Source organism: Macaca mulatta, chromosome 16, assembly GCF_049350105.2.
Source record: "Macaca mulatta isolate MMU2019108-1 chromosome 16, T2T-MMU8v2.0, whole genome shotgun sequence".
Taxonomy (NCBI): domain Eukaryota; kingdom Metazoa; phylum Chordata; class Mammalia; order Primates; family Cercopithecidae; genus Macaca; species Macaca mulatta.
Genome location: NC_133421.1, coordinates 67194486 through 67209815, shown reverse-complemented (window position 1 = coordinate 67209815; position 15330 = coordinate 67194486). Strand labels below are relative to the sequence as shown.

At 53.0% G+C, this 15330-nt stretch overlaps 2 protein-coding genes across 12 annotated transcripts; both read right to left on the bottom strand.

Annotated features, from left to right (window-relative positions):
- Positions 1-119: 119 nt before the first annotated feature.
- AOC3 (amine oxidase copper containing 3) lies at positions 120-7633 on the bottom strand. Of its 10 annotated transcripts, none has more exons than XM_077971756.1 (6): positions 6323-7378; positions 5612-6146; positions 3829-4114; positions 2983-3112; positions 1808-2284; positions 623-1494 (listed from the first exon to the last, which is right to left on the bottom strand). In XM_077971756.1, the coding sequence occupies exons 1-5, from the start codon at positions 6329-6331 to the stop codon at positions 2009-2011; spliced, it is 1236 nt and encodes a 411-aa protein (XP_077827882.1). In that variant the 5' UTR covers positions 6332-7378; the 3' UTR covers positions 623-1494; positions 1808-2008. The 10 variants fall into 10 exon arrangements, with proteins under 10 accessions (XP_077827880.1, XP_077827882.1, XP_077827881.1 ...); XM_077971755.1 differs by having other exon boundaries at positions 623-1498; positions 1817-2284; XM_077971754.1 differs by having other exon boundaries at positions 120-1494; positions 1817-2284; positions 3829-4025; positions 5612-7582.
- Positions 7634-7842: 209 nt separating this feature from the next.
- AOC2 (amine oxidase copper containing 2) lies at positions 7843-15323 on the bottom strand. 2 transcript variants are annotated; one of them, XM_002800487.4, is made up of 4 exons: positions 12385-15323; positions 9165-9450; positions 8815-8944; positions 7843-8464 (listed from the first exon to the last, which is right to left on the bottom strand). In XM_002800487.4, exons 1-4 carry the CDS (start codon positions 13970-13972, stop codon positions 8198-8200), a joined length of 2271 nt encoding a protein of 756 aa, XP_002800533.1. In that variant the 5' UTR covers positions 13973-15323; the 3' UTR covers positions 7843-8197. The 2 variants fall into 2 exon arrangements, with proteins under 2 accessions (XP_002800533.1, XP_002800534.1); XM_002800488.4 differs by having other exon boundaries at positions 9246-9450; positions 12385-15317.
- Between the last annotated feature and the right edge of the window lie 7 nt (positions 15324-15330).

Genomic DNA, 15330 nt, shown 5'->3' with positions numbered 1-15330 from the left:
CAAGAAGTGGAGAAAATTTCATCCCTGGTCCTATTCCTTAACCCACTTTACCCTACCCCCGACCTGTTCTCCACCAAAAAAAAAAAAAAGTATCTGTAAAAAAAAAAAGTCAGTTCCTGTTTGGGCCCATTTATTGTTTATTTTGAATAGGTAATACAGTCACATGGTTCAAAATTCAAAATGTACAAAAGGGTATAAGTGTTAAGACCCTTCCCTCCCCTGTCCTCAACCTCCTGGTTCCCCTCCCAAAAGTAATCAGCGTTATCCATTTATTCTGAATAGGTATACATAAGCAAATATGTATTTATATTCTCCTCCTTTCTGAAACACAAATGGGAAGTGCACTATACATATTTCCGTGGCTTGCCTTTTTCACTTGAAGATTATTACATATTAGTATATAAAGGCATACAATTATTTTTCAGCTGCATACTATTGTATTGTAAGGCTGTATCAGAACTGATTTAACCAATCCTTTAGGGAAAAAAGTTTCTGTTGTTTCTCATCTCTTGCTATTTCTTTGTCCTCATCCCCAATCCAGACCTCAGGAGGGACAGCAGTGACGGGTACGGAGCCCAAGCCTGGACCAGGCCAGGCCCCGCCCCACCCACACCAGGCCCCTCCCCCTTAGGCCAGACCCCCACCTCACCCAGGGCCCAGCTCATTTGCAATCCTGAATGTGATTGGACAGTCCCTCCTGGCTGGGTGGCCAGAGTTCTAGGGGCTTTGGCTCCTCATCTTTGATGCCCACTCTTGGTTTCCACTCCAGCCTCCCAAGCAGGTTGTTGCAGAATATAGAGCCCTGGTACAAAATACCCATTCTTCATTATCACTGCACCCACAAAATCGCTTGAAATGCTAACTTGAGCTGCTGCTGTCACGATGACCATCCTCCTCTAGAGAGCATGAGGCAGGCAGACACAAATGCACAGAGGCAGCTGTCCTGAAACACACCCAGCCCCAGGACAGGGGTAGGAGCAACTCCTACTCCCAATAAGCAACAGACGCAAGGGAACGACACACAGGGATTGGCCTCCAATTAGGGGTCCCATTGCATCTTTGAGACTTCCACAGGGCTGGAGAGGAGACTGAAGTTGATTGAGAAGTGCGGGCTGGGGGAGCACCAGGGGCTGGGGCACAGGGATATCCCCTCAGGATTCGGGAGAAATTGCAGGATAGAAGAGAAGGCAGGAACAGGACGAGGAGGAAGTAGGCGAGAGGAAGGAAGACAAGAAGGAAGAGACCTGGATGAGAGGGAACGTGAGCAGAAGCATCCTTTCCAGCTCAGCTACGGACTTGCAGGACTGGCAACCCCACCCTGGGGTCTCCAGGGAATAACCCCCTTTTAGAGTCCTTAGAGATGGCCTGAAAAGATTTGGGAAAGCCAGAGAGCAAAAAAGGGAGCCGTCTAGGGAAGCCCTCAGCCATGGTTCCAGGCTGGGCCATGCCCTGGCCTCACTGGATGGGAACTCAGCACAGCTGGCATCAACAAAGCTGACTGGGCCGGGCGCGGTGGCTCAAGCCTGTAATCCCAGCACTTTGGGAGGCCGAGGCGGGCGGATCACAAGGTCAGGAGATGGAGACCACTGTGAAACCCCGTCTCTACTAAAAATACAAAAAATTAGCCGGGCGCGGTGGCGGGCGCCTGTAGTCCCAGCTACTCAGGAGGCTGAGGCAGGAGAATGGCGGGAACCCGGGAGGCGGAGCTTGCAGTGAGCCGAGATCGCGCCACTGCACTCCAGCCTGGGCAACAGCGTGAGACTCCGTCTCAAAAAAAAAAAAAAAAAAAAAAAAAAAAAAAAAAAACAAAGCTGACTGTCCCCTGTGTCAGGCATCACAGGGTCAGGAGGCTCCTGGCATAGAGGGGATTCGAGGCAGGGCAGTGGAAGAAAGAAGGTCCTGGAGCAGGGAAGAGGGGACCAGGCTGCCGGCCCAGTGCCCAGCTGCTCCCCGTCCCTCACACCCTGGCCGTGGAGCCCTTGGCCACATGCCCCATCCCAGGGACCGCCTAGTTGTGAGAGAAGCCCCCGTGGGAGAAGGCAGGGAGGTCGGGGGCACAGGCAGCAGCCTGGGGCAGGCAAGCCAGGGGGTTGACCTCACAGGCCTCAGCATCCTGGTCCCCTCGGAAGTGGATGGAGTCGGCAGAGTAGAAGGAGGGGTCTTCGTCAAAGAAGTTGTAGGGTCGGAGGAAGAAGCCCACGCCGTTCCCCACAGTCACCGTGTTAGGAATGTCCTCTGCATGTGGGATGTGCAGAAAACCAGCTGTCACCCAGGCCACCAAGTCCTAGCAGGGGAGAAGAAAGAGGGTCACGAGGTCTGGCTTTGCTGAGGACATGCCCTGGTAGGGATTCAGCTCACCAGCCCAAGCATCATGAGTCTTTAAACATTTTTTCCTACTGGATAGAAGTCAAAGCATAAGTAGTCCATTTCATATTAGGAACGCCTGCCTCCCTGTCCCTGGCTTGCAGCCTCCATCTCCGACATTTCCCATCGTATCGCCCACTGCCTACCTACCCCCAGAGGGTGACACCCACAGGCTACTTCAGCTCCTCTTCTCCTAACTCTCCAAGAGTTCCCCACAACTGAGGGAAGAAGGGTGGAGGAGTGAGAACCAGCGCTTGGGAGGCAGAACTAGGCCAACACTGTGAAATTCAAGTCAGGAATGGGAGAAGCTTCAGATATAGGAGATGTCATTTTCGTTGGTAACTTCCATCCCTCCTGAGTCCTGGAGCCTAGAAAGGACTCAGTCCATGAAACTGGAACTAAGAGGGCTCTAAGATCTCAAGGACAGGCCCAGGGTCTCACTCAGTGTCTGAATACGGACACCCAGCTCAGAAAGGTTCCCTCAAAGGATAGTGATCAGACCTACTGAAGTGCAGAAGGCAGGAATCAGCACCACCCCTGAGAAGTGCAGGTGGTTTTCAGGGACCCTCCCAAGAGAAAGTAAGGCTCATCCTGTGCCCTCTGTCCCGGCCAGCTGACCTTTCCAGCAATGGTCTCGTTGTTGATGAAGTCACTGAAATCCACAGTGGGGGCCCAAGGGTCATTCTGATTGAAAACGCTGCTGCTACTGGGCTCCTCCTCCTTCCGCTGGGTCACGGCCAGCTGGTACCTAGGGAGGCACTGGTCAGGCCTCCATGGCCATTGACCCCATCCTGCTGCCTGATTGTGACGAAAGGGAACTGAGTGCTCAGAGCTCAGCTTCCCCAACTGCATTGACACAACTGACTCGGCGCTACAGAATCCCCGACGACACCCTAAAGGGGGTCAAGTCCTCCTGTTTATCCCCAGCCATTTCACAGCACAACCCCTCTCCCATCCAAAACAAAAGAGAGTTCTCACTCCTGGGCTTTAGCCTCCAAGGGGAAAATGTGCCCATCATGGTTTCTTCGGATAACTAGAAAAACCTCTGGCCAGGCGTGGTGGCTCATGCCTGCAATCACAACACTTTGGGAGGCCAAGGCGGGTGGATCACGAGGTTAGGAGTTCGAGACCAGCCTGGCCAACATGGTGAAACCCTGTCTCTACTAAAAACACAAAAATTAGCCAGGTGTGGTGGCGTATGCCTATAATCCCAGCTACTGGGGAGGCTGAGGCAGGAGAATCGCTTGAAACTGGGAGGTGGAAGATGCAGTGAGATGGCGCCACTGCACTCCAGCCTGGGGGACAGAGCAAGACTCCATCTCAAAAAAAAAAAAAAAGAAAAGAAAAGAAAAGAAAAATCTTCCTGAGAGATCTCTCCCCTCACATACAGGGTGAGCTGAGTGTCCGCCAACACTCCTTTCCCACTCTCACTGCCCCCCTCCTCTCTGACTGCCCACCACTCACCTCTCCCAGCTGAAGCCTCTCGCCATGGAGCTGTTTTGGGGCAGCGGCTCTCCAGCAAAGCTGAGCATCTGGATGCGGTAGCCCCGTGGGTGGCCCCACTTGTTGCTGTGGTTGCTGGCCAGGTACACGTAGCGAGGGGTGGCGCCTCCCACGAGGAAGGCGGCCTGCTCCTCTGTCTCCAGCAGCTTCCGGGTCACCTGCAGCCTCTGCAGCTGGTGCTCAGGGCTCCAGGGCACAGCCATGGGGACAAAGACCATATCCTCGGCCCAGACCCAGTTCTCCAGTCCTGCTCAGGGTGGGATGGGGGAGGGCCTGTCATGCAACCACCCTGGCCCGTCTGGACTCTGCCTCCACCTGGCTTCAGACTGGGGGCCAAAGAGCAGCCCAGAACTGAGTGTGCCCCTGCTTTTCTTCCCTCTCCCCAAGATACCTCCAATCCTTCAGCCAAAGCTGTGGACCTATAAATTAAAATATTTCATCAGGGATTTCATTCCATTTCACTCATTCATTCTTTCAACATTCATTAGCAGAGAGGACTGTGCTTGCCCCTGGGGATAGAGAGGAATGAACATCATCCTTACCCTCTCGCTTTCCACGCAGACAGGCAAACCACTGACTGGCCTGTCCTGTGGGAGGAGCATGGCCTAGGCAGCTTCCGGGCCACAGGAATACACTTGCAGGCAGGAAAAGGGGGCCCTTCCGGGCAACTTTTCAGCCTGGCCTTAAAGGATATTACCAGAAGAGATGACATGGAAGGACATTCTAAGCAGAGACAAAACATAAGCAAACAAGAGGATGCCTGACTATAACGTGTGAAGTGCGTGTCCACGGACATGGAGTATGTGAGTATAGCTGTGCAGAGCACGGCAAGGCAGGTTGGAGCTGCACTGTGAAAGAAAGAGTTTGGAGGGGCTTCTGCGGACAGGATCCCACAGGTGATGAGGAATGTGAGAGCTGAGTAAAAGGCAGGCTGGTGTGGATGGGAGGCCCTATGGGTGCAGAATGGCTCTTGGATCTGAGAGCAACAAGAGCGGAAACAGCAGAAAGAGGGCTGGCACCTGCAGGGCATGGCAGTGTGACCCAGCGAGATACTGCAGGTGCAGAATAGAAAGAAAAAAAAAAAAAAAAAAACACCTGGTGACTGACTCAATGTGGGGAAGGACAGTGAAAAGACAAAGATGAAGACTTCAAGCCATCATGTAGCCTTGGCTCTCTGTGACCAGACTCCAGGATCTATCCAGAATGCTCTACAGGCTCCATGTGACCCTCACATGGATTGTGAATTGTGACCAGAGAAAGAAGGAAAATCAGGGAGGAGGAGGGTCCACCTCCAAAGGAAATGTACAACCTGGAATGACGGACCTGCACACGCCAGGGACTTGGTAGAATGCAAAGAGATCCTCCAACACACCAGCACCACAGGCCAGGCACAGAAATGAGCTGACAAACAGAAGGCTGCTCCCAGCAGCGGAGCCCATATAAGTACAAGTGAGGGAAGAGGGCAATGGGAACCCTGTTAGCCCAGATCCTGCCTCCTCCCTGAGCTTGGCCATTTCCCAAGATCTTCTGATGAGGTCACGTGGAGGAAGGCTGCAGCTTTGCACCCAGCCAGTGAGCAAAGATCCAAATAAAACTCAGCTGCCAACTCTCTCCCATCTAGCAAAAAGGGAAGCACAAAAATCCACATCTTCCTTTATGGGATAATCTACACAAAACCCAAAGCAAATGGAAACAACTTTTCAGCCCTTCTTCCAGAAGCCTTCTCCCCACCAAAATGTTTTACCTCCTACATCCAGATCCACCTTGAAGTGGGCGCTGTGGGTATGGACCGTGCCCAGGGTGTGCTCTGCAACTTGGTTCCCGTACTTCCCGGTAGCACCAAAGAGGAATGCTGAGCTGATGTAGCCCGTGGCATAGAATCGGGTTTCTATAGCCCCACTGGGGTGGAAGACCATATCCCACACATAGTCATAGTTGAGCAAGGTGGACACAGATCTGACGACCAGCACTGTTTCTGCAAGGCCCCCAAAGTAGTGGGAGTAGAGATCTGAGTGGTGCCGCCGCAGGGGGAGGCCCTGGTTGTGTTCAAATACACAAAAGGCATCACGTATTGTCTTGGGGGCCTGGGACTCCAAAATGAAGTGCCAGTCCACGTAGGTGGCCAGGTAGGGGCAGTCCACCCCACGGGTCAGGGGCGTGGTGTACTTGCCCATGCCAAAGCCTCCATCCACATAGCGGGTCATCATTGCTGCTGGGGAATTTCCACCATAGACGGCCAAGGCTTCTTGGAGGCTGATCTCATAAACTAGTCTTTCTCCCTGGAAGCGAACGTCAAAGATCCTTGGGCCGCTGAATGCTCCGAGGCCAAAGGAGAAAGTCCACAGTGAGGAGGCCACTCGCCTTCCCTGGACACTGAAGCGGGGGCCCTGGGGATGGAACTGCAGAGGGGGAGCTGGACCCGGGGGCACAGGGGACTTCAGGGACCAGGACCCACCTGTGCCATTGTCTGGGATCAGCACCACATTCACAAGGCCGGCCTCAAACTGGGCCTCCAGCTGGGCCAGGCTGTCGTAGTAGCGGCCTTGATAGAACACCTTCTGGATGGTCCAACGGGCAGGGTCCAGGGCCTTGTGGTTCACTAGCAGCTCCAAGCCCACGGGGTGCAGGAAGAACCCAGCCCCTGAGATGTTGTAGTAGAGGCCAAACCAGGTGGCCCGGTCCCCTGATTGCAGACCACGGGGAGCCGTGGTCATTGTCACCAGGTTCCGTCCCCGGCGCTTGTAGAAGCAACAGTGGTGGAGAAGCCCAGAAGCCTGGGGCAGCTCTCTGTCGAAGATCATCTGGTCTATGTCCAGGTACTCTCGGAACAGCACGGGGCGTCGGTGATAGGGCAGGGGGCCTCCATGACGCTCCACGGTCACGTCCCGCATATAGGAAGGGTGAGGCAGTGGCCCCACCACCAGCTCACTCACGTTGGGCTGGGGTTGCCTGCCAAAGAAGACGATGGCCAGTGCCTCCCGGGCAGGTGGGGGGCTCCCCCTGTCCAGGTGAGCCAGGGCTGCAGCCTTGGGAGGCAGCTGTAGCTCCACTGAGAAGACACAGTTGTCCGAGGGCCGGGCCTGGGCCGCATCCACCAGCCCTGGCCCCAGTCGCTGGGTCAGAAAGTGCATCACAGCTGTCAGCTCCTCTCGGCTCAGGTCTGCAAACAGCTGGCTCTGGCCAGGGTGTGTCCAAGGCTGGGCACTGGGAGATATGGAGGCGCAATGCGGAAGCTGGCTGGGTTCACCCCCATCTCCACCCCTGCCCACCAGCAGGACACAAACCAAGGCAAAGATGGTGATGACAGCCAGAGTGAGGAGCACCAGGATGGTCTTCTGGTTCATTTTCCCATGAAGAGGGGCAGTGGATCCAACCAAAGGAGAGCAATGTATTCTCACGCCAGCACGACGGGGGCTCTGTTGGCTCCTGGACGGGGGGGCTCCCGGACTCTGGCTGAGGTTCCCGGTAGTCAGATGCCTGGGACTAAGGGTGGGAAGGACACAGGAAGGCTGGGGCAAGGGGGCGGGGTGGCTGGGGTTGGAGGCGGGTCTGAGCAGCTGTGATTTCCACAGACCTTACATGGTTTTGTCTTCCAGGCTCCAAATCAGACTACTTTCTGGGTCAGGGTTGGAGTTGGGGAGAGTTGGGGCTAGGGGGAAGGGGAAGGAAGATTTCAAGATAATGCAGCACCGGGAAGGAGTAGGATCTGCGCAGAGCAGCCTCTCTTCCCCTCAGCCCAGCTTCTTCCCCAACCCTGCACTTAGTCAGGGCCAGATGTTTTCCTGTAACTTCAAACTATTGTTCTCCTTTCAAAGACCCCCACCCCTGCCCCTTCAGCTTTCCAAACAAAATTCCTTGGCCAGGTCTATCTCCCTTGCCCTCTGTCCCCCACTGCTAATTTCCCTGGCCAGAGTCCTTAGTATGCTCCAGGGGACTCTAGCTACTTAAAAGGTCAAATAATAAATTCAAGTAAAATTCCTCTAATACTTTTTATTATAAATTACATATAACATCTGTTTTACAAAATTCTATCTACTCTTCCTTTTGAATGCACATGCATAAAAAGATGTCTGGTGTAATGTGAACACCACCTTTTTCTGAGTAGTAGGATTTGTGGTATTTTTGTTTGAATATTTTTAAATCATTTTTATAATTTAACATTTTAGAGATGAACAGGAAGAATTAACCAAAGGGACTAACGGGGTTTTCATGTGAGAGAAACATTGAAGGGTGGGGAATCTGGGGAGCAGGTGTGAAAAACACCAGGAACAGAAGTAGAAACAGGGAAAAGTACATGTGCCTAACCATCCCCCCCGCCACACCCTCAGGACTAGAAGCCTTGGTAAGAGAAAGGGGGTAAGTCCGGGACACAGGCTGCCAGGTCGGGGAGGCAGGCCACAGGATTGATGCTGCAGAGCCCAGCATCCTGGCCCTTCTCAAAGTAGACACTGCCAGGGGAGAAGATGGAGGGGTCCTCATCAAAGAAGTTATAGGGTCGGAGCAAGAAGCCAACTCTGTTCCCCAGAGTCACTGTGTTGGGGACGTCCTCGGCATGGGGAATGTGCAGGAAGCTGGCTGTGACCCAAGCCACCAGATCCTGCAGGAAGAGGGAGGAGCTGGAGGACTATGGAAGGAAGACCCAAAGAACCACCATTCAGCCACAATCCCAGCCTGCAGTCTCAGCCTGGCTTCCACTCTGCCTAGTCTCATGCCCATACAACACATGGCACAATCTATGTAAGCAGCTATGCGGGGAGAGGGGGAGCCAGTGTCCCAGAGCTAATCTCACCCCAGGAGGGATGACATGTGTTGGTCATCAGAAAACTCCATGGCCTCTGAATCTGTGAACTGGAAATCGGCCATTCCCTCTAACCTCTGGCCAGAGGCTGGGCAGCCAATGCACCATGCCCACAGGTGTCCCTTTCCTATGTCCCTAGGGCAACCAACCTCTCCTAAGAGGGTTTCATTGTTGATGAAGTCAGCAAAGGTGACTGTGGGAGTCCAGATGTCATTCTGGTGGTAGATGCTACTGCTCTGTGATTCCTCCTCCTTTCTCTGGGTCACCACAAGCTGGTATCTGACCAGGAATCGTAAGAAGGTGGTGTTGGAAGATGTCAGGTGCCTTTCCTGGCCCAGAAGTCCCTTAGATCCGATTCTGTGTGAGACCATTTCCCACCGTGTATCTAACTTGGGTTTGAGGGGAGGTACAGGTAGCCATGGGCAGGGAGTTTGTCTCCAAGGGCTGGGGTAGGTGAGGGGCAGTCCTTTCCTTCCACCCAGGCCAGGGCCCTCCTCACCTCCCCCAGCTGAGGGCCCTCTCCATGTCACTCTCCAGGGGTAAGTGTATGCCAAGGGGGCTGTGGATCTGGATTCGGTACCCGCGCTGGTGACCCCAGGCATTAGTCTGGTTGCTAGCCAGGTAGAGGTAACGGGGTAAGGGGCTTCCCAAGGAAAAAGCTGTCAGGTCCTCCTTTCCCAGGACCTGCCGAGTCAGCTGTGGGCGCTGTAGCCAGTGCTCCGGATTCCAGGGGGCGGCCACAGGTTTAAACACCACGTCTTCAGCTACCACCCAGTTTTTCAGCCCTGCCAGGGGGAGGGAAAGGAGATGAGTTCCACACCAGGTAAGGTCTCTGGGCCAGGTCCCTGTCTTCCACATGATGTCCACTGCACTGGCGTGACAAAAGGCAGAGAGAGCATCAGAGCACACTGTGCTGGGAGCCAGGTCTGGGCAAGCGCAAGTTCCTGTGTTCTTCCAACTTGCCTTGTCCAATAGGGTAACCACTAGCCACACGTGGCTATGAAAATCAAAATTCAGGGCCAGCTGAGGTGGCTCACAGTTGCAATCCCAGCACTTTGGGAGGCTGAGGCGGGTGGATCACGTGAGCCCAGGAGTTTGAGACCAGCCTGTGCAACGTGGTGAAACCCTGACTCTATAAACAATAAAAAAATCAGCCAGGCATGGTGGCACATGCCTGTGGTCCCAGCTACTTGGGAAGCTGGGGTGGGAGGACTGCTTGAGCCCAGGAGGTTGTGGTTGCAGTGAGCTGAAGTCACACCACTGCACTCCAGCCTGGGCAACAGAGCAAGACCCTGTCTCAAAAAAAAAAGAAAAAAAAATCAGTTCCTCAGTCACACTAGCCACATTTAAAGTGCCCAGTTACCATACATGGCTAGTGGCTACTGTTTAGAGCCACAACACAAGCACAGAACATTTCTATCACTGCAGAAAGTTCTATTAGCACTGGACTACCAAACAGTCCCTGGACCAATTTGCTTCTCTGATTCACTTTCTGAATCCCTACACTGGGCATGATTAAAGCTGTTCTATGGCTGTGCCCAGTAAACAGAAAAGCACATGCAGCTGACTGATGACATTCGTTTAACTATGAAAGGGATAATGATACTTGTCGTGGAGAAGCAAGTTGAAAAACTGACTCCAGAGCCAGGTGTGGCAGCTTGCAACTTGGGAGGCTGGTGGCAGGGTGGTGCACATCCCTTGAGCCCAGGTGCTGGAGACCAGCTAGGGTAACAGAATGAAACACTGCCTTTTTAAAAAATAAAAAAAATTTTTTTAAACTTAAACAAACAAACAAACAAATGCCAGGCATGGTAGCTCACAGCACTTTGGGAGGCCAAGGCGAGCGGCTCACTTGAGACTGGAGTTCAAGACGAGCCTGGCCAACATGGTGAATCCCCATCTCTACTTTAAAAAAAAAAAAAAAAAAAACCAGGTGTGGTGGTGTGCGCGTGTAATCCCCGCTACTCTGGAGGCCAAGACACAAGAATCACTTGAACTGAGACACAAGAATCGCTTGAACCTGGGAGGTGGAGGTTGCAATGAGCTGAGATTGCACCACTGCACTCCAGCCTGGGCAACAGAGTGAGACTCTGTCTCAAAAAAAAAAAAAAAATTGGGTGTGGTAGTGTGTGCCTGTCATCCCAGCTACTCAGGAGGCTGAGGCAGGAGGATTGCTTGAGACCAGGAGGTTGGGGCTGCAGTAACCTGTGATTGCACTACTGCACTCCAGCCTGGTGAGAGTGAGACTCTGCCTCCAAAAAAGAAAACCCAATCCCTTCCCATGGTCCCCTGCATACTCCTCCCAGCTCTGAGGCTTCACTTTCGATCTCAGCAAGGTGGGAAGTACTGTCAGTCTTTTTCAGAAGCGAGCACATTCATACCTTTGTCTGGGAGCTCCTTGGAATTCTACAGCATCCATAACCTGCATCGCCTAACTCAGCATTTGGTCATACACTTTCTGCAGGTCTGGACTGTTAGTTCCTTTCAACGAGACCTATATGAAGGCGCCTGGCACAGGAGGGACTGCACTGAAACTGGTGCCTCTGCAGCCATCCTGTGCGCTGGTGCCTGACACAGCCTCTCTGGCCCACAGCAGCAGCCCATGCTGCACATGCTAGGAGTCCAATAAATGTTACTTCCCAAAACAAGGCTCTTTAATGCCAAAGATGCTGAAAAAAACTTCCAATCAGAAGACAAGTCAAAATCCAACTGTGTCAAAGAGTAATCTAGTTAAAAAATGATCATTTCAATCATGCTATTAGTCCTCCCTACCCTCCACGCCACTGCGAACACAAGTGCAAGGGCATGCACACAGACACACGCAGGCATGCACGTGCCATGTCTTTAGACTTGAGGATAAGAAAACATTTCACAAGAAATACTAGTTTATGTTGCATTATACCTGGGCAGTCATTTCCTATCCCATCTGCCGCCACCCTCTTTAGTTTCCCTTAAAATGGGGAGGGTCTGGTGAGTTTCTAATTTTCTTTGTGGATCTAAAAGTCTGTGAGTCTGTAAGTTCCTTTCTGTCCTTGACAAAGTCTGTCAGGAACAGCAAGTCCTCTGTGTGCTTTGAGCCCTTTGTGCTTGAGAAATCTCTTTCCATACTTGCAGCAAGCTGTGTGCCTGCCATGAGTCAACAGTGATGACAGGAATGGGATGACCCTCCTGACAAGGAGTGGCCCTATCATGGGGAGCAACCCCAGCTTTGGTACCCTCCCCTTCCCAAGCCCCAGGTCCACCCCGACCCTGAAGACTCTGAACAGACTGCTTCTGACCTCGGCTCAGGACCCTGCCCTCCCCACCCTCACTGACCCTCAGAATTAGCAAGAAGCAAAGTGTTCCAACTCCAGCCCCATTGGGCCAGTTCACCCACCCAGTGTCACTTGAGGCTAAGGCAATCATGCCCAGCCATTACATTTAAACTAGTAGGCAATCATGCCCAGCCATTACATTTAAACTGATTTCACAAACACAGGAAGTCAGAGGGGCTAGGCAGGGGAACCCTTTTTACCTTTTGCCAGATACCCAGTAGCCCAGTACCAGACTGACTGCACTGAATATGCTTAAACAGTCCCTGTCCTGTTGCCACTAGAGCTGTGGTGCTGGAACACCCCGCTCTTGCCACTTATCTGAGCTTGACCTGGGAGATTCCCTTCCCTTCCCTTCCCTCCACCCCACCTGACCCCACCTCCAAGCCCTCATCCCTTAGCACTCACCTGCCACATCCAGGTCCAGCTTGAAGTGGAAGGCATGTGTGTGCACCGTTCCCAGCACTCGTTCCCCCACACGGTTCCCAAAGAGGAGGCCCTCCTCTCCCCCTTTCAGGAAAGCTGTGTTGATATAACCCGTGGCATGGACCCGCCCTTCAAGTGCCCCGTTTGGGTACAACACAAAGTCCCAAATGTAGTCATAGTTGCCCACAGATGACACAGACCTGACCACAAGGGCTGAGCTGGCCAAACCACCATAGAAATGATTTTCAAGGTAATTGTGGTGCCTTCGGAGGGGCAGTCCCTGGGCTTCCTCAAATATACACACAGCCCCCGGAAGCAGCTGGACTGCCCCTTTGCCCACTAATATATGGATGTCCACCATCGTGGCTTGATAGGGGCAGTCCACTCCCCGCACCAAGCCTCGGCTGTTACGGCCAAGTCCAAAGCTGCTATCCAAATAGCGAGTCAGCATCGTCTTGGGTGAATCGGCACCATAGATAGACATACACTCCTGGACACTGACTTCATAGGCTACTCGCTCACCCTGGAACCGAACATCAAAAATCCTCAGGCCGCTGAATACCCCATGGCCAAAGGTAAATGACCAGAGGGAGGATACCACCAGGTTTCCCTGCACACTGTACTGGGAACCCTGGGGTGAGAACTGAAGAGGCGGAAGAGGACCTGGAGAGTTCCGAGACCTCAGGGATGAAGCTCCATTTGGTGGAGGTAGAGGAACTCTAACCACTTCCAACCGGCCAGACTTAAACTCCCGTTCCAACTGGCCCAAGTCTGCATAGTAGTGCCCAAGGTAGAAGACCCGCTGGACAGTCCAGTGGGCAGGGTCCAGGGCTCTGTGGTCCAGTAGTAGCTCCAGCCCCACGGGGTGAAGGAAAAGACCAACACCTGAGATGTTATGGTGGAGGGCCATCCAGGTAGCTCGGTCCCCCGAGTGCAAGCCCCGAGGGGTGGCATGCACAGCTGCCAAGGTAGAGCCATTGTAGTTGAAGGTGGAAGCCAGGAAGATGGGTGCCTTGGGTAGCTCCACCTCTTTCAGATGCCTCCACATCTGCGTAAACTCAGCTCTCAGCACCGGGCGACGGTGATAGGGCAGGGGCCCGCCGTGACGCTCCACAGTCACGTCCCGCATGTAGGAGGGGTGAGGCAGCGGCCCCACCACCAGCTCACTCACATTGGGCTGGGGTTGTCCACCAAAGAGGACGATGGCCAGTGCCTCCCGGGCAGGTGGGGGGCTCCCCCTGTCCAGGTGGGCCAGGGCTGCAGCCTTGGGGGGCAGCTGCAGCTCCACTGAGAAGATGCAGTTGTCGGAGGGCTGAGCCTGGGCTGCATCCACTAGCCCGGGCCCCAGCCGCTGGGTCAGAAAGCGCATCACAGCTGTTAGCTCCTCTCGGCTCAGGTCTGCAAATAGCTGGCTCTGGCCAGGGTGTGGCCAGGGCTGGGCCCTATGGGATACAGAGGGGCAGTGGGGAGGCTGGCTGGAACCACCTGGGCTGGTCAGCAAAACATAGGCCAGGGCAAAGATGGTAATGAGGGACAGTGCCAGGAACGCCAGGACTATCTTGAGATGCATAGTGGATGCTGAGAGCTGAAATCAGAGTTCTAACAGCCGCTCCTTCCAGTTACTGACATCAAGTCGGGGTTTATATTCACTAGGATGGAGAGGAATGGAGAAAACTCCACCCCATGGGTTGGGCAGGAAATTTCTGACCTTGATTTATGTAATTCTGTTCCAATTTTCTGTCCTGTGGTTTGGCCCAAGGCACTCCTTCCACATGCATAGCCTCTTCATTGCCCCTGAACTCCCACTGGTAGCAGTCAGTACCAACTACTGATTTTCACCATTTAGACCAGATGAAAGGGAATCTGGGTTAACGATGCTAACCTCCAGTTTCCACCCGGAATGGGTCTCAGGAAGAGTACAAACCTCAGATGCCCAATTAAGTTCTGCAGCCTGCATGCAAGCACTGAGCTGTCCATTTTCCTACCTCCTGGCAGGAACTGCATCCCAACAACTCCAGGATTCACTGCCATGTTCAGCAGTAAGCACTGAATTCTGCCTGTTGCCTAATGCCAAGCCCTTGATTTGTAGTCAGGCCTTTTCCATCCAGTGGAGTGGCTGAGAGCCTGGGCTTAGTAATCAGGTTTGTCCACCAATCCCAGTTCCCTCAGCTGTGTAACCTTAGCGGAAATACTTATCCTGAGTCTCAGTGTCCTCATCTGTAACAAATAGATACAACTACCCTACAGATTCCTAAGGATTAAATGTGATCACGCACATTAGGTACTTAAGAGCCTGGCACAGGGGAGGCACTCACAAACCACTAGCTTTTGGTAGTCATCTCTGAAACAGAACAGAGCAGCTGCTCCTCCATTGTTCAAGACCTTAAACTCTTTTCACAGAGACAACGAGGGGATCATTGGAAATCAGAAGGCTACTTGCAAGGTGCAAGTTGAGGAAACTTTTATTTCAGAGGGAGATCGATTCCTAGGCAGCCCTCCAAGTAATCTGAAAACCAAAACTATGAGTCTCCTCAAGAAACTGAAGACATTATTCAGGGAGAATTAGTATAAGGTAAAGAAAATGATTGGGCAGGACATGCCTTAAACCAGGTCATTCCTTACACATGGAGCGATAGCAGCCTCTACTGGCAGCTCACGGGTATCACTCAGGAAGAAGGAACTAGGATCTTCTGAAAGTAGGGAAAGAAGGCAGCTTAGGTCTGGGAAGAGCTAACTTTCCCATAATTCAGACTGAACACAAATAAAGCACCCACCCTAGCTCAGTAGGCAGAAGCCTCAGTCTTTCCACTATACTGGGGAAAAGATTCAGCTCAACTGGCATAAGGACACACAACAGGGTGGCTAGGTGTCCATGGAGGTGGGTGTCCGAGTGTGCACAAATGCAAGCATGAGTACGTCCCTAGCCAC